We start from the raw sequence: 22367 nt of genomic DNA, 5'->3' as shown, positions 1-22367 counted from the left end.
GGTCAAAGGTCAAGGCTTCTTAAATATCTCGCAGTTTCCCGATTTAACCTGTGAGGTAGTGCTTCACACTAAAATGTGCACTGGAGGTTCTTGCCCAAAGGGAGCAAGAAGCGAAGCCTTCTCCGTCCAAGTAGTTGCGACGATGGTGTTAAGGTGCAGGTGGTCATAGGCCACCTTATGCCTGACAAGAAACGAATGTGATCCAAGGCTCGTTCATAACGTGGAGCCTAGTAAACCACCGTCACCTTTAAGAAACCAGAGCAGTGGACTCTTGCTTAACTTCATGCACAGCCCTTTGTGCTGACACTGCTTTCCACAAGACATCAGTGAAAATCCTTGGATCTACACAGTCCCACACACTCCTAATTCAAATGAACACTCTGCACTGCCAAATTTTGTTACTGCTTCAATATGAAGAATCATCTAGTAGCATGTTTTTCAGAAGAGTTTTATGCAAGTGATTTTCTTAGACCTCTGATAAGATTTTATAAAAATCACTGAAAGCTTCTTGTTATTTTTAAATACAGACCTGCAAAGTTTGCATATCTCGTATACATGTAAGGCTGAAGAAGCTGAAGCTGCTGTGTTCGGCAATCAGTTGCCCAAAATATCCGAAACAACACAGTTCAAACTTCCACCATGAGATAGTGAAGGAAGTGCCTTGTGAAGCGTCCCGTTTAGTTCCACATTCACGCTGCACAATGCTCCGCTGAAAACTGAATGCAGACATTACATAAAGCTAATAAATTTTATTTATGCATGCTTGATGCGTAGAGTATGCAAGTGACAAACTTTCCTATATCAAAGCTTCTGCATCAATGCAACTGTTGCAGAAATTACACTAGAAAAGTGAGCCACAAATGAATGGAATAACTGGCCGGTATCTTTGAGGCAGTGTATTTCTCTTGCCAAGCAATCAAAGGAACAAAATCAGCAGGTGACAATTTTCAATGTCAAGTCAAACTGCCTGCATAGTTCAAAACAAGAACACTTTTTCAGAAAAAGCTTTTCTGTGACAGTAACTAGCAGCATTTATAAAAGCACATGTTGACAAAATACGGAACTTTTGCTCAAGAACAAATATACATTCACTCTTAGGTCCCTTGACACCACACCAAACAATATGCTTGCTTAGCAAGGTTCCATCAGCTGCCACATCCAACAATACCAGCAGGTAGAACAAACATTTCAACCTTGTAAAATTTCTTCCAACTTATCGGTTTAACCGGGTAACAATCTTGAGTTAACAAGTAGTTAAAAAGCAACTTGCCTGAGCACACAGGAATTGTGACCGTTGTGCATCCCAGAAAACCTCGTAAACTCACGCAAGTGGTAAGATGCAATGAGGACTTTCCAGCTGCTTTTCTACAGGCAGCGCAAGACTATACAATTAAACTGTACATGCCCTAAATTAACATCAGTTCCATTCCAGGAGCTAAGACTAATAATATGATAAAAGAAATGGCACCCTGTAGAATGCACATAACCATAAAAACACTTGAACGATAAACATAAGCAAGGAATAACTGAAAGCCACAGTGAAATAAATTACGCGAAGAACACTCCAGAGGGGCATGAGGTGAGCACCTGCAAACTGTCCTGCTTGTGACCACTTCACTCAAGATCATGCACATAACCACATCTGAGATAACAGCTTTATTCCTGAACAATCACATTGGCTATGCAAGAACAGGAGGCTTGGTTTTTCCAAGTCTTATAAACCTAGGCTTCTGAAAGTGCAAAAATAAAAAGAAAGGATAACAGCAAAGACTTTCATCAAGCTAGTTTAGCTAACTGCCAGAGATGTGCGTATATTACAGTCACACAGACAACTCTCCACAATGAACCCCTGAAGGATGGATGTGATGAATAACACTTAGCAGTAAGTCAGCGGAAACACACTATTGCCTATGCCAATGCCCAGTACCCATTTCTTAAGGTCTAGTATAATAGCCCAGCTAAAGGCAGTATATCAAATATACGTGGGCGAGTCCTTCAGTGATTGATTACACGCACTACAGGACAATGCCTGGCGGTCATTAACAAGTGTGCACATGGGGCACTGCTTGCCTCCAGAGAGCAGCGGCGTCATTTCGGGGCCCAGGTGCCTGCTCTTGCTGCACATCTCACACACGTCCCGCTCTGGTGCATTAAGGTACGTGCATGCCCCACAGGACCAGATCTGCTTGCCACTGGATGCTTCCTCAGCCTCTAAGTAGCGCTGGGACGCTTCCACTACTGCCGCTGCGTCAAGGCAGTCCCCGGCATTGTCGGAGAGTGAAGGCAGCACAGTAGTGGCCATGGCCAGAGACGATTCATGGGGCATGCCATTCATTTCCAGCCCGCCCAGCTTTGATCCCAGGGAGAGTGACCTTACTTCTTGGGACAGGTGGCCAACTGCATCCCCCCTACTACCACTGCTACAGTCTCCAGAGTGGTGTGCACCTGGCATGCTATCAGCAGGCACAGGGTAGCATCGGTCCCCAGCTAGACCACAGCGTAGAAAAGATCTATCACTGGCTCTTGACGTAGCCCCTGGCAAATCGTAACCACTGGCAGTACAGTAGCCACCCCAAGAGCTGGAAGAAATACCATAAGGATCTGCATAAGGGTCACCATCAGCTACAGCACGGCCCAAGACCTCTGCACTACCCATAACCAGGTCCTCAGCGTGTCTGGTACCGTGCATTGCACTTGAAGCTCTGTAACTTGTTGTTGGGTGTCGTTTAGCTTCAGATGCATCGACAGATGTTGCTCCAAGCTGTGAATGCCAATGTGGGGATGGCCAAGTACCATTTGTAGACATTTGGTGGTAATCGCTACCGGGCAAATCTCGCCACGACAGGTAGGGTTCGTTTGCACTAAATGTTGGGGCTGGCTGCTTGGAGCTCTTGTATTTATGCTTTTGCACCAGGGCGCGAACAGTGTCCTCAGGGTCGTAGCTGCACTCTCGACGAAACCTGAAGATCTCCTTCCAGCTCAATGACAAGCCACGATCCTTGATGCCATCCATAATTGCAGCCAGCACCTGTGATCAGACCGCAGGTTGAAAAGTTTCAGCACATGACAACGAAATCCTGAGACAGCACTATACTGCTCTGGAAAAGCGAACAACAGTAGCTTTTCTTGTAAAATTGCAGCTGCTATTAAATGGCATCAGTTGGTTCAAGCTGGAAACTAAGTAGTTGCAGTGGGCAGCAGTCTCAATTTGCACAGGAAAAATGTAAAGCAGCTCGTCGTAGTTGGGCGTAGACTGGAACGTTAAGCCAGAGACTGTGAACAGCATTTCCACTTGCAGAAAACTAGGAATTCAATGTTACCACCTGAAACTAGTTGAAGCTCCCATAAGCATTGTGCATTTCAAGTTTGTACCACAAAGACGCTGTACTATTAAGGTGGACACAAACTGAAGACAATGTGCATTATGAGCATTACTCTGAGATGCACAATCATGAACGATGCGAAGTGCGTCCAAAACTAGCGTACCATCTGGACAGTGCCAGTGCATGTTTGGGAAATGGTTGATACAGAAAAGAAGGAAAAGTGTGATGGGGTGTGGAGTGATTTGGCAAGACTGACAGGTCAGAAAAGTGAGGTGTGAAGAAAGGCAGTAGAAAGGAGGAATGTGGCACCTCCACGCTCGGCTTTGTGTTCATGCTGCACTGCGTCTCCCTCAGATCACCTGTGCCAGGCCCGCTGCGTGTTTTGCCACCACACCTTGAGGTTATAAAATGCTCAAAACGTCATCATCTGCCGACCTCCCGAGGGTTTCCTGCTGTTCTGCCTGTGCCCTCTTGCTGTGTCTCTTACTACCCAAGCTACTCACTGCCGCGTTGTCGACAGTTATTTACCTACCTGTCTACACCCTACCAGCGTTCAACTGGGCCGTTGTCAATGGACATTCATGAACTGGTGAATGCTTTCTTCTGTCTTGTTTTGCATTTAGTGTTTTGTGTGCAGTGTGACCAAACCCCTCATTATTTTATATGAGTATTGAAACCTATTTTTATTGGCTTTTTCTTCTCGTAAACATGGCTTCGTTTTTATTTGTTCCCCCCCCCCCGTAATCGGGTCTGATTGTTAATTTAGCAGTCGCCAAGAAATTGTGACGATTATTAAATGGCATAAGGCAATACCCTCCAGTCGAAAATAATTGATTGGAGCTTTCAAGAACTGAACAGGGACCAAGTGAAGATCAAATGAAACGAGGATTCAAATTGTTTCCAACTACTTTGAGAAATTCCAAATGGCCTTTTCTGATTGGGCTGCGTAGCTCTAGATGAAACAAATTAGTGCTGGATGCACTACTCTCAGCAGAGACCTGTTTTGTTTTAACAAGTACCAATGCTAACAGCTCGTGATTCAGGCTCGCACTAGCTTGAAAAACACCATTCTAGCTGGAATACATTCTGACAAGAACTAGCCAAAGTGGACCCATTTTATTTGGGAACTGTGAAACAAAATACTTCATCTAGAACCATAAGATTTCTACTTTATTATTTTGGGCCAAATCCATGAAAACAATGTAAATGAAGATATGTTCCCAAACAACAATCTCGGTGGCCTGATGTCTGGGATAACAGGTGCAATCAACTTTCTGAAAGTGACAACAAGGACTGCCAAAATGTCACTTATTTCGTAATGACACAGTCCAATTTTCAGGAAACAAAACTGAGTAAAGCTAAGCACGATATAAGCACACACATCCCGGCCACAGCACCTGCTTTTCGATGGAGGCGAAAAGCAAGGCGCCCACGTGCTGTGCGATGTCAGTGCACGTTAAAGAATCGCAGGTGGTCTGCAGATCTCCACTACAGCATCTCTTATACCCTGAGTTGCTTTGAGACGTTAAACCCCAAAAACCAAACCAATATAAGCACACTTGCCAAGGTGAGTGATTAGTAGTGTGAAGTATTTGCATTAAAATGATACTTTGTTTTTAAGTATACGAACCAGAAAAAATTATGGGGAATTTTATTACCATTATGTGATGACAATGGTTGGCATTAGCTCTTCTCCTTGCTTTAAATTGCTTCTCTTATACTTCTAACCTTCTCTTCATACTTTCGTATATAATTTGTCATGCATTTTTCTGCCTATTAAAAATCCTTTGCTCAACTCTCACAACCAACGGGTGTGAGGTGAAAATGTAGAAACACAATTAAGATTCAGCTCATCATGAGTTGCACAGCATTTGTCAGGGCAATCCAACATATGTCCACAGCCAGTCATTAGAGGTTTTTATATGGCAAATACTGATCACTCTATTCATTGTCTGTCTTCTTGACACCCATTCTGCATTTCGCCAGCCTCCTACTGCCCCTCGCAAAAAAAAAAAAAAAAAAAAAAAAAAAAAAAAAAAAAAAAGAAAACTGCACTTGCTTTCAGCACTCATCTATAAGGTGTCAGTTGAGTGTAGGGCGTTCATAACACAAGTTTCACTAGTGCCTAGAGGGAATGGAAATTTTAACTTTTTGAAATATAAACTGCACTGCCACAGTAAGCACTGCCACAGCACAAATTTTTAAAAAATATAGCCTGCAACACTACACAGTGCTGTGGACATACATAGACAACTTGTTCTGACAAGGTCAAACCTTCAGAGATTTTTGTCAGTTCTTTTCTTTTTCTTCTTTTTATCCACAACAGCATTTGCTTTTGATAGCAGTGCTGTTTCATACTTAATTAAAAATTCCTAATGAACATGCTCTTAATTATAATTAGCATTAGTAGAAATCTTCTAGACATGCTACTTAGTAAAATAATACACAATTACACAATCACAAGGTCCCCTTTTAACAAGCTTGAACCAAGGAGCCTTCACATAGTGTGCTTGTCCCGCAACAAAAGTGCCTGGGTTCGACCCCAAATACCCATCCTAATTAACCACAGTTTATTTTTTTGACATTCCTGTTTTTTTGACATTCCGTTACATTAACCTCCTCAAAATTTTGGCTTTATATGAACCTTTTCCTGAACTGTTTTTTTTTTTTTTTAAAGGTTCCTCGGATGATTCGGACATGTTAAATAGTGACCTGCTACAAGGCACCCTTACGCTATAGTTGGGCCGTCTACTTTCTGGTTTTAATTGAAAAACACTAATAAACACTAATAATAAAAAAAAAAACGGAATCGTGGAGAAATTCACTGGTTTCTAGACATGTTGAGGTTAGGAGGCAGCGACCGTTTTTGCCGAGAAAACTTCGTGCTCTTTTCTTTCAAACATTCAGAAGGCGCTCAATACAGGCAATATTTTAAACTCACGTCAACGAGAATATCGCCACAGGACTTCGTTTTCTCTTTCAAATAGCACCGTGGGCATGTCTGATCAGCTACAGGCATCAGCAGCTGACTTTATTGTAGGAAAGTTTGTGTCATTAGTAGTAGCGAGTTTTACTGGTTAATGCATAGAACCACTCTTCTTATCTACAGTGTAAAAAGCTTGCATTCGGACAGATTCATCGACAAAAAGATTAGCCGTTTTGGTGCGGAGCTGCAAGGCTCTCACAAAAAGCTCTCGGGAACTGTGGTAAGTTTAACACTATTACATATTAGGTGTTAAACAAAAAAGTCTGTTCGCAGTGAGCCCTCCATTATGACTATTTTTCAGGCTTTTAGTTATACTAGTACAAAGCATTTTCACCAAATTTTGACAATCCTCAAGGGCACTCTCTGTAAGGTAAAAGTGACAAAATCTGAAAGCACTTGTGCAAACGTTGGAGTTTTCAGGAGTATTTGCAAAAGGCTTCCGAAAATGACCTTCCAAGACGAGACATCTAACTCCCTTCTTTTCACGAAGTTATGAGCAGACTTATGAGGCAGACTTTACAACCCATACATAAAACTATTGATGTTCTTTTACCTCACCCCTTCTGTAAACACCCAGAAATTTTTCACCAATAATCACTGCTTTTAGCGTTTCATCCGTGCAACTAGCCAAAAAATACAGATTCCGAAAAACGAAATAAACACCAAAAAACACTGAACTTTCTCACAGATAAACATTACAAAATACATGGCCTAGCCATAGCATAAAATAAACCATTGTGTTTATTTTATGGAGGGTGGCACAAGGCTCCTGTGTGGCAACCCTGTTTAAACTACCCTGCCGCCATACTGCTGCAAGGTTTGAAACTAAACGCTTAAACTGAGGTGTGGTCATGGGTCCAAAAGGCACTGCCACAAGGAACGTGGGGAAAGGGTAGTGCACCCTGCCTAACAGGTGTGTTGAAAAACGCACACAAAAGTCCCCTCCGTCACGACTTGGAGCGAAAGTTATTATCAGTCACCAGATAAGAGGATTATATCGCTAGTGTGGCTGCTACGCGATGTGACCACTATCTTACTGCACACCACGGTTGCCTGTATAGACACGCTGTGTAACTGACGTCATGTGAATAAGCCCTAGACAATTTTTGCTTTTGACAGTACATAAAGAGAAGGCATTACAGCTTGAACGACGCCTGTATTTCAGGTGTAGCATAATGTTATTTGGTAAACTACTAAAACTAGAACTGCTATTGCGGAAACACAGGAGAGGGAAGGTACAAGATGGACTTTTTCTAAATTTTATGTAACATAACTATATCATACAATTGTTGTATCCCGCACAAGTTTCAGATTCGCTTTCCATACAGCCAGTTCTATCATCATCAGCACTTTTCTCTCTCTTCTCTCGAACCCACACGCTCACACTCTCTGTCGTAAATAAACAGCCTACCCTGAGCTGCCATCTGCGCCTGTTCGTTCCCTCCGTCCGGATACCGGACACCACAAAATGGCGACGAGGACTAAAGCATAGTTTCCGTTCCGAGAACTGTACTTTTACTGTACATTCGGAATCATGTCCGGCGGATTGATCCCGCTGCTCCCCCCGTTCCTGCCTACGCCAGGCAAACCTGCAGTACCTTTGCAACGATGGAAGCTGGTCTTCCTGAACTTTCTGGAAGTGGCCGGAGGCGACGAGCTACAGCCCAAGCATTGCAAGGCAATACTTCTGAACTCCCTGGGAATAGAAAGCCAACATGTGTACCACAGCCTCGGCGCAACAAGGAGCCCCGCAGATCCTTGAGCAAGTGCTGTGTCAAGTGCTGATGAGGACCCCTTCAATGCTGCTGTTGCAAAGCTGGATGCTCACTTCACAACAGCAACAAACGACCTAGTGGAACGTCACCAGTTCCGTCAGCCAGCGCAAGCAACTACCCAGTCTTCGAGAACTTTCCACTACATGCAATTTTGGAACCGCACCTGACAGCATAATCCGTGACCAACCACTTGAGTGAACAACTTCACAATAGATACGAGAGCGCTTACTTTACGAGGGATCGTCTCTCACTCTTCAACATGCAGTTGACATTGGAAAGCAGATCGAGCAAGTAGAAGAGCAGTTAGAATCACCGTCAGCTCTTCTGCTGTGAACCGCGTTCGAGAAAACAGAAACGTAATCATTCAACCCCTTGCATGGCACCTGCTACCATTGTGGTTCGGCTTCGCACCTCGCAAATTTCTCTGCATGTCCACCAAAAGCCAGACACTGCTTCAAATGTGGAAAGATTGGACATTTTGCAAGCGTCTGCAAGTCAAAGAAAAAAAGAAAAAAAAAAAAAAAAGAAGAATGCCGTGCCAAAAAGCTGAGACAGCAAACGCTATCACAGTCTTAAATGTCAGCGATCAGTATGGCCTACCGAAAGAAATTCGTACCACAGTTACGATAGGGCCACGTCTTTTTTTTTCTCATTGTTGACACTGGCGCTACAGTCCCTATGCTGAGTGAAGAACATTATCGCAGATTCTTCGCGGATGCCTATGCCTTTTACTCGCCTGCTGTCACCCTCCACAACTACTCTGGAGAGGAGATAAACATCGTCGGATGCTTTCTGGCCGATGTGACTCGTGGTGAAATCACCACTGGTGTGCTCTTCCACATCACAACCAAAGGCACGTCTTTGCTGGGCCTTGACACCATACACGGTCTGGGCATAAATATTGTCGGTTCAACTTTGACCTGTCGCAGTATTGCACACGCAGACTCGCCCCCCTCGCTCCCCGTTGAGCCGCAGTATCAGTTGCCGCACCTCTTCACACGAAGGACCTCGGGCTCGTAAAGAACTTTGTGCACTCCATGCAGCGTCGCTCGTCAGTGCCGCCAGTTTCAACTAAATTACGGCGCCTGCCTTTGACTCTGCGAGAGCAAGTTTCCGAGGAGCTACGCCATCTGCAGTTGCAGGGGATAACAGAACCGTGTCCGCATCAAATTAGGTCTCTCCCATAGTCGTCGTGTGAAAGAAAAATGGCTCGCTGCAGTTGTGCGAGGACCTCCGTGAGGCTAACAAAGCTGTCATCCCCGAAGCGTTTCCTTTCCTGCACACGGAAGAACTACATCAACTAGCAGGTGGGATGTGTTTTTCGAAGCTTGACTTGGCATCTGTGTACCATCAAGTTGAATTTACACCGGAGACTCGCGACCTAACAACTTTTATCATGCATGATGGGTTGTTTCAATTTAAAAGAGTATGTTTTGGTCTGGCCTCTATTCCTGCGGCTTTTCAAAGAATGATGCAGCTGTTGTTGAAGGACTGCAAGGGTGTGCTCTGTTGCCCACATAATTGTTTGGGCAAGAACACGCGAGGAGCATAATAAAAATTTTAAACAGGTATATCAACATATAAGCGCTTCAGGATTTGAAGCTAAATGATAAAAACCTTTTCGCTGTTCCTGGGCTGCACTTTTTTAGACATGTCGTTAGTGGGAAAGGATTGTGCCCATTGCCTTCCAAAGTAGATGCTGTTGTGAAAGCGCCTGCCCCTCATGATCTCTCAACGTTGCATTCTTTCCTGGGACTTGCAGGGTACCAATCTCGTTTTATACCCGGATTTGCTGATCTGGTCAAATCGTTGAGAGAGCTTTTGAGGTCATATCAAAAGTTTGCTTGGAATGAGGAAGCTCAACGAAGTTTTGATCTCATAAAAGGCGCCTTATCAGCTAGTCCAGTCATTCAGATGTTCCATCCAAATTTGGATGTAATCGTCAGCATATATGCTTCAGAAAAGAGTTGGGGTGCTGTGCTTCAGCAACGCGATGGTGAAGAAATGCGCACCGTTGCATTTGCATCGCGAACCTTGACCGCGCCGGAACGAAGATATTCCGTTGGTGAACGAGAGGCTGTAGCATGTTTGTTTGCATGCGAGAATTGGCATGTCGACCTTTGGGGAAGAAGGTTTGTGTTGTGCACAGACCATCAAGCTTTGGTAACTTTGCTTTCGTCGGCTGGCGCAGGACGTTGGCCCCTTCGATTATCCAGATGGCCTGCTTGCTTACTGTACACCTCTTTGATCGAGTATCAGAAAGGGTCTCAAAATTTCATCGCAGATGCACTTTCACGCTTGCCGATTGAAAGCACTTCAAATCAAACCGTAGACGAAGAAATAGACTCGGTCATGTCATCCTCCGTGACAAAAGGGCAGCTGCAGCTCGCTACTGCTGCAGACGAGCTATTGCAAGAGGTTGTTGGGTACGTCACAAAAGGGTGGCCCACGAAAAAGTCCGTGAAAATCTGACGTCCTTTCTTACTTTGACTTGCGAGAGGAACTGTCTCAGGTGGATGGCTTGTTGCTCCGAGGGGAAAAGATTGTAATCCCCGATGTGCTGAAGGCTACGTTCGCCAGCTTCTCACACAAAAACTACCCTGACATAGTAAGAACCAAGCAAAGGCTGCGTGACCTCTATTGGTGGCCCTGAATTGAAAAACAAGTTGAAGAAGTAATGTCACTATCACATTTGTCAGACACTCGATAAATCTGCTAAACCATCTTTCGCGCCTTTGCAACCTGTGACATTCCCAGACAAACCATGGCAAAAGCTCGCGATGGACATTGTAGGTCCTCCGGAATGGGCACCTTCCAACTGTCGGTACATAATCACTCTGATTGATTGCCACTCGAAGTGGCCTGAAGTTCCATTTGCACGGACAGTAACGTCACATACTGTTGTCGAATTCCTGCAAGGGGTATTCAGCCGCGAGGGTTTTCTGGATGAAATTGTAACAGACAACAGACCACAGTTCAAGTCTCAAATGTTCGAGGAATTCTTGCGTGAGTAAGAGCATTATACATCATTGCTCTTCAGTGTACTACCCTCAGGGAAACTGTGCAATGGAAAAATTCAACGGGGTGCTCAAAGATTGGATATAAATGGCGAGATGGGAAAAACGCCTGTTAAACTTCCTTGGTCAAATACCTTGGCACATATAGGTCTACTCCGCACACCACTGGCACACCACCTGTGAAGCTCCGACACGGTCATCAACCCAGAACATGGCTCAGTATTGCTGGAATGCCCTCTGGGAGTGACATACTCTCCACGGCTGGGCTCAAACCTGTTTGTGAGAGAGTCCAAGCTAAGCAGTCATACACCCAACAGTATACGAATAGGAGACTCGGTGCTAGGGCCCCAACAATTCGGAACGGTGACCTTGTTTGGGTAAGGATTCCCACAGCTGGAGGCAAGGCATCGCTTTCATACATGGGTCCATTTAAAGTATTCAGAAAGAGAGGCCGGAACTCCTTTCTCCTAAGTGACTGTAGCATCTAAAATGCATCTAAATTAGCCTGTGTACCAGAAAACAGCTCTGACTCTACACTGCTCTGGGTACTACCTCCAGGCAACGAGCCAACTACTTCTGGAGATCACAAAGAACCAGCACCAGCTGAAATGACATCTGAACCACATTCTACTTCTCCAGTGATTATAGCAAGATCAACTGCTCTGCAAAGCAACGACACAGGACAAGGGCTACGTCGAAGTGCAAGAGACCGTCTCCCACCTGACAGACTTCAATACTGACTTTATCGTGACTTTTATTGTTTCACTTCTCGTGCATATTGTGCTTTTACGTGTGTTGCGTGTTTTTTTTTAAAGCGGGAGGTGGTGTTGTATCCCGCACAAGTTTCGGTTTCGCTTTCCATACAGCCAGTGCTATCATCATCAGCACTTTTCTCTCTCCTCTCGAGCCCACATGCTCACACTCTCTGTCGTAAATAAATAGTCTACACTAAGCTACCGTCTGTGCTTGTTCGTTCCCTCCGTCCGGATACCGGACAAAATAATATGATATATAATTCGGCCAACTCAGAGTAGCAAGTAATTTTTGAAGCACTAGTTTTTCACTGTCACCAAAAAAAGAAAGCCACTAATTTAGGTAAAAAAAAAAAAAAAGGAGAAAACCTGCACTAGGTGCTATACTGACGGAGCATAGACAAGTGAGCTACTATAAGCAACGCTACAACGAAATATTTCTAATTCCCTTAACCTAGCCACAGAAGTCAACGCAACAAAATTCGTCATAACGAACCATTTTTCAGAATTGTTTTCGCTTTAACGAAATTTTTGCTGAGAGAGATGGTATTTTATGAGTAACTAAGCATAACAAGAACCACGTGTAACTTTTAATACATCCATGCTGCTTAGTTTAGCCGGAAATGCGTGCCGACTGCAGCACCCATAAAGAAGCTCATAGAGGGGTGCCATTGTTTGCTTTGCCAAGCTACAGCCAGAGCAAATCTGTATTCATTCTAAATAACGCGATCGCGGGTGCAATGTGTATCTGTATCTGTGCTTATGTGCTTCTGTATCTTGTGTACTTGACAGCGGCATGGCGACAAAGTGGAAGTGCCTTTCTTTGGAAGTGAAGACTCGAATCGTTACTAAGGCTAAAAGCAGCAGATAGAAATGAGACATTTCAGCGGAATTTGGCATCTCAAACAGCACACTGTCGACGATTAAGTTTGAAGTTTGCCATAGCAATGTGTAGCTGGACAATGAAAGTGACGCACAAGATGCATTGGCCCTGCCTCCTGCAGTGGATGGGATGAACGCATCTGACATCATCCGCAATTTCAGCGGCGCCTATGAAGACAACATCGTGATGCAGCTGCTGACCGAGTGCGAGCATTGCACCACGGCACTGATATCCAAAGGACGGAGGTAAACGAAGATGACCCAAGTTTTGCGGAAATAAATTGTTTTTGAAGCACACAGACAATTCTGAAAATGCTTTTGGGCTGGTTTCGCCACAATAAAATTTCCGCTTCAACAAAACTTCTCGCGCGTCCAGTCAGTTTCGTTGTAGCGAGGTTCGACTGTATTTCACAAAGAAGTGCCATGCAACTTTCTGAAACAACATTTAAAACATTTTGCTGACAATTACAATTAAATAGGGATAATAAGGTGATCTGCTTACCCTACATTCAGCTGCTGCAATGAGGCAATCCAATGCCACATCACCCAATGTGGCAGTGTCCACCGCATGGCCCAGATGCATTATGCTGCCTTCCCTTTTTTCGTAACCCATCAGCTGAAGCACTGTTTCTGCATTTTTGAGATGTCGCTCCACTGTGTGCTTGTAATAGCCACTATAAAGCTGCAAAGCAAGGGTGTTTATTGAAAACAGTATCAACGAAGACACTTAGGTGCTCGTGCTAAGTGGTTAAATCCCCCTACCTTGATTTCAAACAGCTCAGTTCGCCATGGCTGGAGGAGCAGGTTAGTGGCATACTCTTCAAGAGCAGTGAATGCTGTTGCGGCTTGAAGGGGTTCAAAAGTTGCCCCGTCCTCCAATGCACGACGTAGTACAGCTTCTACTGGCTTGCAGACAAACTTGTTAGCATGTGGAAGCTTACACACCAGTCGCCAGGCTGCATCTTCTAGATTCTGGCGCTTTTCTGCTTGGCGGGAACCCTCCTCTTGAAGCAAGCACTCTCGCTGGTACTTTGACAGTACACTGCGCACCATATCTGGAGTTGATCGCCACATCTTCAACTTTTACCCCGAGGCCTAGGGAAGAAAGAATATGTCACTATCTGTAAGTAAAATTAAAATACAAGATATATGGTCCCTTACAAGTACTGGTTATCATGTTTGCTTTCTTGAGACTTTTCTCTCTTTAGCCCAATATCACTCTTCTCTAAGTCGCCATGCATTATAAATTGAGCACTTTCATTAGCGTACATCAAGATATAGCAATTCTGTTAGCGTTTGTCCTAATACCGAAGTATTTAAATAAGTAGCGACTAACATTCTTGCCTTCTGTTATTTCCTGACGATGATATATAAGTGCTTTGGAATGACTTAACTGGAGAAGATATGCCCCAATCAACATCAGTGTCAAACAAAATGTGAACAGCGGAGCACGTGGGAAAGGACGCGATTTCGCTGGTAGCAGCGGCTGTTGCCTGCGTAGGCAAAGCAAGCACGATGATGGAAGCGCAGCGCAATAAGCCAATAAGCAAAAAGTGCTCACTTCATCCATGTTGGCCACAGCAGCTGCTGCTAGAGAAACTGCACCATGCAAGTCACCATATTTGGGAAGTATGAATGTGGTGCTCAAGTGACATAGCAAGAAAATGAAAGTAAAAAAGATAGCAGCAAAACTATCGCAAACTGGATGAGCGAGTCTATGATGACAGAAAAACTGCTTACGCTGGACCATTTGGCACATGCTCCGTTGTTCGTATTTCATTTGACGCCAATAGTACTTTTAGAGCTCAGTTTTTTGCCTAAAGCTTCGGGTTCATTTTCCACTGGCCAGGACAGGAAGATAACAAAACAGCTTTGTCACAAGTGCTCACGAACAATGAGGCATTAACTGCTCTGCTATATGCTGCAAATCACAGATTAGCTGTTGATCACAGATCAGCTACAAATTATGTGTACACCAGCAGAGGATGAGGCAGTAATTGCCTTGCTTTTCTGTGAGCACACGCAACTTATGGCACAGCTGTCTGCCCTCTTACTGTGTCGCAGTTGAGGAAAATGAAACCAAAGCTGTACACAGCCAGTGTTGTTGTAATGAATTATTCAAAGCACACAGGAGCACATCTTAATGTCTGTTTCCCCTAAGATCCTGTGCACCATGCAAAAGCAAGCAAAATCTGAAAATTTCATGTCCCTAGTCCTTAGTTAGCAGGACAAACCATGGCCCGAACACTGACAAACTGATAATGCCATCATAGAATGGCAGTTTTCGGCAGTAAATATGAAACACCTTATGTCAGCGTGCAGTCGCCCAATGAATGGCTAAATGTGTTATTTCCAATATGTGAAACTGTGCCATGCTTTACATTGGGTCAGTACAGTGAGCATACGTGTGATTAAAAAAAAAAAAAAAAGCCATTCATTCTAAAACAAAAACAAGGTTGATAAAAGACTCTGACAGAGATGCCATCTATTCCTTCCCTAGTCCACAGGTTTGCCATTGTTACTCTTACATGTGTCAAGAGCCTGCAAGGTGGCATCTCTGTGTGCTTGCACATTTTACTGAAACAGGGTTACTGGAAGCAACAACACCCTTAATGCAATGCAGGCCTGCCACATAGCTGCCAGCCCACACCTGCCAATGCAACCCACTGTGCCTAGTGGTGGCTGCACTGCACTAAAGAATACAGAGAGCAGCCAAATGCAGCCTTGACATTTTAAATCTTACATTATCCCCTGAAAGAAATCTTCACACAGCTCCTTTGTAAAAATTGCATGCTCCCAGCTCTGATGAAAGGCCCCATCAATTAAAAGAAAAAAAAAATAGGGCAAGAGGGCAACAGGCAAAGAACACTTTGGTATCTTTAATGACTGCGACATTGCAACTAGCGTGGAAAAACACAAAGGACAGCGACAAAAGGTAGCGACGGGACAGCATGCTAGTCATTAACGTCGCAGTCATTAACGAATACACATCAACTAGCCCAACTGTCTTCCATGATCATACTTTGGTATCTATGCCTGCCACAAGCAAGCAACATGGTAAAAATGGTACAACACATCAGATTAAAACTTTTCAAGCAAGAGTTGCATTTCACAGCAATGATGGCAGAAATAAGATATCAGTAATTGAATGAAAAGTTTCTGGCACAATGCACCATAGATATGCCTCGGTAATGACTTAAACGGAAAGACTTAAGCACACTAACTAGAAAAGATTCAGCAGGAGACGTAAAAGTATTGAGAATCTTCAAGAAGAAACCTATTTAGTTTTGATAGGCTCAGGCAGTGCTTTTTATTTCTATATCAATAAAATGTAAGAATGTATCGTCAAAATGAACCATGCAGCTTTCACCTGTTTCAGTCTTCAATTAAGATAGCTGGAAATTCCTAGTTTCCTTTTGACAGGTTTAACAGGACAACCAATGCCTCAAAAAACAAACAAAAACCAACTTGAAAATGCTAACAAAATGAAATATTCTAAGCAAAGTATCAATTCAAAACCAAGAAACGGGTGATAGCCCTAACTGATTCAATTCCTTAATGCAACAATTCCCTGTTGGTTACGACTGGAACCAACAAGAAATTGTTTTATAAACAAAGTGAAACAGTTAAAAATTTTTGCAAGCTATTATTTGTCATAGTCATTCCCGATGAATAGCAAGTACAAATGGCAATAACAGATCATGGAAACTCCTGCTGTGGTGCCTGATTTGTAATGGGTCACGCAGCCCATGTTGTGTATTTGTCACGTAATACTCTCTGTGTGTGCGTGTGTGGAATAATGTTCTTTATGTGTAAACTCTGATAATAAATTAGGCAATAAAAAAAAAAAGGTAGTGCAGTTGTTAGGGTGCTCAACTACTGTGCCCAAGGATGCGGGATCGAATCTCTGCCGTAGTGGCCGCTTTCGATGGAGGAGAAAAGCAAGGTGCCCGTATGCTGTGCGATGCCAGTGAGTGTTTAAAGAACCCCAGGTGGTCGAAATTTCTGGAGCCCTCCACTATGATGCTTCTCAAAGTCTACATCACTTTGGAGATGTTAAACCCCACAAACCAAAACCAAACCAGGTCATGGAAACTGGGATGTACAGGAACACAGTTGTCCAGTACACTGTACTTGTACTTAAAAATACATGTCCAAATTGTGGACTTGTACTTATAAATACAAGTTTAATTAAAATGGTACATTTCACAAAAAATCTTGGAAGTAAAAATAAGCTAGCCATTGTATTTACCTAATGTATTATCTCAAGAAAAAAAAGTTAAGATAAAATTTTGCAATAACAGATGGGTTAATCTTGGATATGCACATTTCATATTTTTTTCATATTTTCTTGCTGATAATTCCAAGAAATTAGCTTGACAAAATAATGCAGATAGAGTATGAGTCCAGAAACCATTTATCACAGACAACCAGCCAGAAGCTAAACCATCAGACAGGTTGTCTGAAGCTACACTATCGTCACATGTATGAACATGTTACACAGTTTAAAGTTGATAGCGATAAATTCCAGAAATCTTTCACCATCTAAGTGCAAGGAATGGCTGCAGTCAGAATCTTCTATGAGTCTTTCTATGAATGCTTTCGAGGAATGATAAATATGCAGGTAGAAAGTTTAGCTAGAATACAAAATGCATGCAACATGTGTATCACAAGATACAACCTATGGACACAAGGCTATTGCTGCATAAACATGAATGGTAATGCATCAACACTGACCACACAAAATTTTCTTGAATTCCTTCTCTGAAAATTTTATGTGGTCAGCACTGAGGTATTTGCAAATCAGCTAAATTCCAGCATAGAGAGGCACTAGACAAGTTGTGTAGGAACTGCATGCAACCTGAAAAGGCAGTTTAAAGATAGCAATTTTTCTTTTACTCAGGACTCTGGCTTTATCATAGTCTGAAAATCAATTATACGAATACAATGCACACTAAATATGAACTTAACCACCACCCAATAAAAGCAAAAAATTCTAACTGAATTGAGATATGAAGAACAAGTTTTGCAAGTGCTCACAAAATAATAGAAAAAGGCCACACTTTAGACAATTTGGAATAACATTAAAACAGTCATCACAAATATTTATGCACAGTGTTCATTTAAGAGTATGAAAAGACTAAGAAGAGCAACGCAGCTTAGACAAGGACGGACAACAGACAGTGCTTGTCTGTGTGAGACTTCCTTCTGTCCTCGTACAAGTCGTGCTGCTCTTGTTCAAAGTGACATACCAACTTGCCCAAGCACCACTTCTAACAGACTTGAGTGAAGGAAGAAATGTACTTCAGTTGAAATCAGTAGAAACGAGTGAGCATGCATCTGTGTTGTTAAAGTGACACAGGCATGCTTTCTTTGGGTAAGGACCACCTAGTGATGTACAGTCTGTCAATAATATACGGCCCAAGGTGTTCGCTTCTAAACCCTGTAACAAGGCTCCTGTAAGCAATACTGGAACATAATAGACAAGCTAGAGAAGAGTTCAGACGAGATTTGTCATCTACGATGTTTCGAACGCTGGAGATGTGCAACAAGCCCTGATACGGTGCTTAGAATCAAAACCCGTGGGCCGTATACGTTTGACAAAGACTGTACATAATGAATTTAATAAAACTATGTTAGTTTAGCAATTAGTTTCAGCACCTTTTTTGGGGACTTATGCAGCAATATGTGCCTATAAATACACATCGAATAGATGTCAGTTGTCACGCAGCAGCAGAAAAGTAAACAGAAATGACAGATTTATAATTCCTCCCCACAAACATCCAACGGAAACCGCAGGAGCAGTTTATGGAAGAAAAAAAAAAAAAGAAGAAGGTGATGTAACTGGCTGCTGATAACTGCGCAACGTTTAAACAACAGCGCAAAGACGCTAGCGCATGCTGATCCTGCAGTTGCCTAACACACACAAGATAAGGCTCGCATGTCAAGTGGGTGCTGGGCTTTGATGCGGTCGGCCTGCCGTGATAAACGGTTTCTGATGCTGCATGGGGAGGTAATCTCTCGAGCTTCCCTTCTAGTGAATGCAGGCAGTAAGCGAGCTGTCCGAAAGCTTCAGAGTTAATGAACGGCGTCATGCAGTACACAGCACAATAGACCAGCGTTCATGCTTCAACAGCGTAGTCCATTCGCTTCAATGCAGCCTTCGTGGATAAGGTCGAAACGAAAGTATAGAGTCTATATTTAACCCCAAAATCCATGGAAACGTGCAGGTATGAGTAACGCGCCGCATAATAAAGAAAAACGTAGTCAGGGCCCATAAAAAAAAAAAAAAATAGCGCCGAAATGTCATTGTATAGTGTAGAGGAGGCGTCTTTTAAGTTGTACTTACTAGGTTAAAACAAAATGGTTTCACAGATCCCCATCTGTCGCAATCACTGCGAAGGACACGCACATTTGGACAGTAGCCTCTTCAGTCGATCGTGCAACTATGGTTCACAAGAGGCGCCCTATTCACGAAAAGCGGTTAGAGGAGCCCAGCTTGTTTCGTGCTGCAACAAAATTAGCAAAGAATCACCACGGCTCTGTTCCATGGCGCTTTCTGAGGCTGAATTCTGTGCTAAACGCCTCAAACAGGACAGGAGGACAGCATGATACAGCAGGCCCAACCAGCCAGATCACAACCGCAGCGCCGTAGGCGGCGCGGCGGACCAACACCCGTACAGGGCGGACCTCGCGCTGCTGCGGCTGCGCAGGATGTTTGGTCGTTTGGTCGTTTGGTTGGTTTGGTTATGGTGGCTCCAAAATTTGGTGGTGAGAAGTGTAGTAAACAAAAACAACACAGAGCGCAGTTTCGTATTTATATAGCTTGTTTATAATTTCCCAGCTTCCGAGACTTGTAGTCTTGAATGCATTCATTGGCCTCAAAAGCAACAATTCTCATACGAGAAGTTTAACCTAGGTGGCTTTTGTTTGAGGGATAGGGGTTCGTGTCGTGCATGTGTCGTGTCGTGTCTCAACCACAGTCTCAACCATGATCTCAGCTGTTGGTGCTAATGATGGGAGCGGGGGTGAATAGGACTATAGTGTTAATAGGACTGCGGTCTGTCTCCCACGAGGTTAAGACGACCTTGTGTGAAGGGAGTTGAAAGTAGTTCAGCTGGTTCAGCCGTGCCCATGTGACAGGGGACACATTTGGGCACCGTGCAGAAACCCAGGGGGCAGCACTCGCGGCTAAATGCTAAAACGCTAAAACCTCTAAAACCCCTGCGAACAGGCAGCGCCACGAGTGAGCGGGCGCCTGGGCAGGGCGCGCGCTTGAAAAAGGCGGCCTGCGCAGCGAAATGGTGGCAGTTTCAGCCAGCTCGAGCAACGTAGCGAAGCACAAACAATGCGAGAGCCACACGACACAAAACGGAGAGACAGTGACGAGCCCTGGCCGCCCGCTGGGCGTTTATTTCTAGGCTGGAAACACGCGAAACGGAAGACGACAGGAGAAGCGCGCGCAGTTGGAAAAGGCCGAGCAAAAAACGAAAGGGGTGGGTGGGTGGGGGGCGTAAAAAACATGGTAAAAATGTAGCAAAATACAAAAAAACATTTGTGGTGAACACCTCTCCTCCCAAGTGTGGCACAGCTTCACAAAGGCCAACCTAGAACGCCCCAAGCTGGGGTGGCTAAGAAAAAAAAAATTGCGGGGAATTGCACGGCCGAGAAGGATGGAACGAGTATGGGAGAAAAATAGGAATGAATGCAGTTGGAGTCGAAGAAGAAAAAAAAAAAATGGGGCGGGTAACAGGTGGCAGCTAGCCGCTCGACCACTTGCTTGGAGCAGGATATGGCGTGTAATGAATGCAAGATCTGTTCAAAGCGTCCACAAATAAGTAAAAAAAAAAAATGACGTTTATTTTTTATTTTTTTTTTACTATAGTTCCGATTGAGCAACACGGCATGATAAACAGCTCACCATTCGAGGTTCAACAGCTCAGTAGACATCGAACTGTCAATAACACAACTAAATGAATAAAACGTATAGAATTGCAGACAGGGGCTTGAAGAGGACGAAGCGGACAGCTGGTACTTCGAAGTCAGATAGGGCAGTTTTTTTTTTTTTTTTTTTTTACGTATTTTCGTTTGGTTTGCATTACAGCTTTAGCGAATACTTGGGGAAATGTTTAAAGTGGGTCAGACATCGGCCAATCGTCCGATGTAGGTTGTCAAGGGTTTCGGTAGCTTCCCGTGTTTCCTATGTTTCGTAAAAGGCCTTCATGAAATTAAGTTTCATTTCAGCTTATTTTAACTTCTTTTCCTAATAGTTCGTTATTCTCACATTATTTCTCTTCCCTTTCGTCAGGCTGGGGGACGCACAAAGGAAACCGCCCAAGAGGAGAAGGAAAGTATACGGCATAAGCGTGGAAGGAAAGGCTGTAGAAGAAAAAAAAGGGACGAGCTGAGAGGGAGGAAAAAATAATGAAAGCAAGCAAGCAAGAAAGAAAAAAAAAATAAAGTTGCCAAGCCAAATTCGCGCAACTAAGCGCTATACATAGTAAATGCGCAATTAAAACGCTCCATTCCCGTTGATTACTCTCTGCATTGTACTGGTGCATATGCAAGCTATCGTAGAAAGGAAAATATAGACCACAGGACAGCTTCAATGAAAATTACGCAATGAACAACTGTATCCATGAGCGCGGCCCACTGGGCGCGCACGGCGGTCCCAGTAGACGTGAATTCCATTTATAGGGCATGCTATAACTGGCACCATGCAAATAGCGCTGATGCCTATGAGTTGCCCAATTTCCTTAAACTTTCTTTTTTTTTTTTTTTTTTTTTTTTTTGCGGGTAGAGAAAGAATGCTAATGCAGGTCCTCTTTCGGGAAAAATGCTTCGCGGAAAATCTGGACGCGGCAAACTCTGGCATGATTGCCAGCTCACTGCTCGTTGGACGACATCAATCCAAACTTAACGTCGCTTCGCTTCGTAAAGTTTATTCGAGGACGTAAAACATATTTTATCCAGCCAGTGAAAATGTGTGCAACAGCAGCGACTCAGGGATTGCAACCTAACAATTCATCTGTGACCCTAGAGTGCCGCGAATCGAAAAAACGAACGGCGAATATGCGCCCTACGCACAGCAGATCGGCCGCGTCTCTGCTGCACGGCCGGGCGCACGGGTCACTATAGAAACTGCTTTTCCCGCCGCGAAAGGTTACCCCTGCACGGTGCCTAATTCGGGGTGTGCAAACTGCCGCGCCGAAGGCTCCTCATGGCGCTAACGAATTTCTTTTGCCGCCACGGACGTAGAGAAACTCAAACGGCAACTCATAGCTGCGGAGATATGCGAAAGCCGAATGGCATATATTCACCGAGTTCCGTGCAACGTATGTCTAACGCGGCTGATGAACAAGGCTGGGTGAGCGTTGATATGCACTGAGGAACGAAAGCTCGTTTGCGTACTATAGACTGAATTAGACGTCCATTCAGTTATTGCTACCCACTGTACTTCCTCCATGCCTACTGTAGGTGTTCCAGCTGGATGGCCGCTGAAGACAGACAGCCGTGATAGTCTTGTGTTGCGCAATTAGAGGCGCGATGTAAAATGTTTCTCCCAGCTAAACCGTGGAATCCTCGCAGTTCAAATTTTGCGCAGAAGGGGCATTTTGTCGCTAGTATTTTTT

The 22367-nt window shown here is 43.9% G+C and overlaps 1 protein-coding gene and 1 long non-coding RNA gene across 2 annotated transcripts in view; one reads left to right on the top strand and one right to left on the bottom strand.

The window, feature by feature from the left end:
• LOC146205588 (uncharacterized) overlaps positions 1-13073 on the top strand; it is a 76697-nt gene extending 63624 nt beyond the window's left edge. The window contains exon 5 of the long non-coding RNA XR_014704214.1: positions 12646-13073. This is a non-coding gene — a long non-coding RNA (uncharacterized LOC146205588). The remainder of the gene's footprint in view (positions 1-12645) is intronic.
• tamo (PUB and ZnF_RBZ domain-containing protein tamozhennic) lies at positions 882-19436 on the bottom strand. The gene is made up of 4 exons (XM_084590276.1): positions 19085-19436; positions 13498-13830; positions 13238-13417; positions 882-3028 (listed from the first exon to the last, which is right to left on the bottom strand). Exons 2-4 carry the CDS (start codon positions 13807-13809, stop codon positions 1973-1975), a joined length of 1548 nt encoding a protein of 515 aa, XP_084446402.1. The 5' UTR covers positions 13810-13830; positions 19085-19436; the 3' UTR covers positions 882-1972.
• Positions 19437-22367: the final 2931 nt, after the last annotated feature.

Source organism: Amblyomma maculatum, chromosome 1 (genome assembly GCF_055883805.1).
Source record: "Amblyomma maculatum isolate TAMU_Amacu chromosome 1, ASM5588380v1, whole genome shotgun sequence".
In the NCBI taxonomy this organism is placed as follows: Eukaryota; Metazoa; Arthropoda; class Arachnida; order Ixodida; family Ixodidae; genus Amblyomma; species Amblyomma maculatum.
Note: the sequence above shows the minus strand (reverse complement) of the source record. Positions and strands in the feature narration are given on the sequence as shown.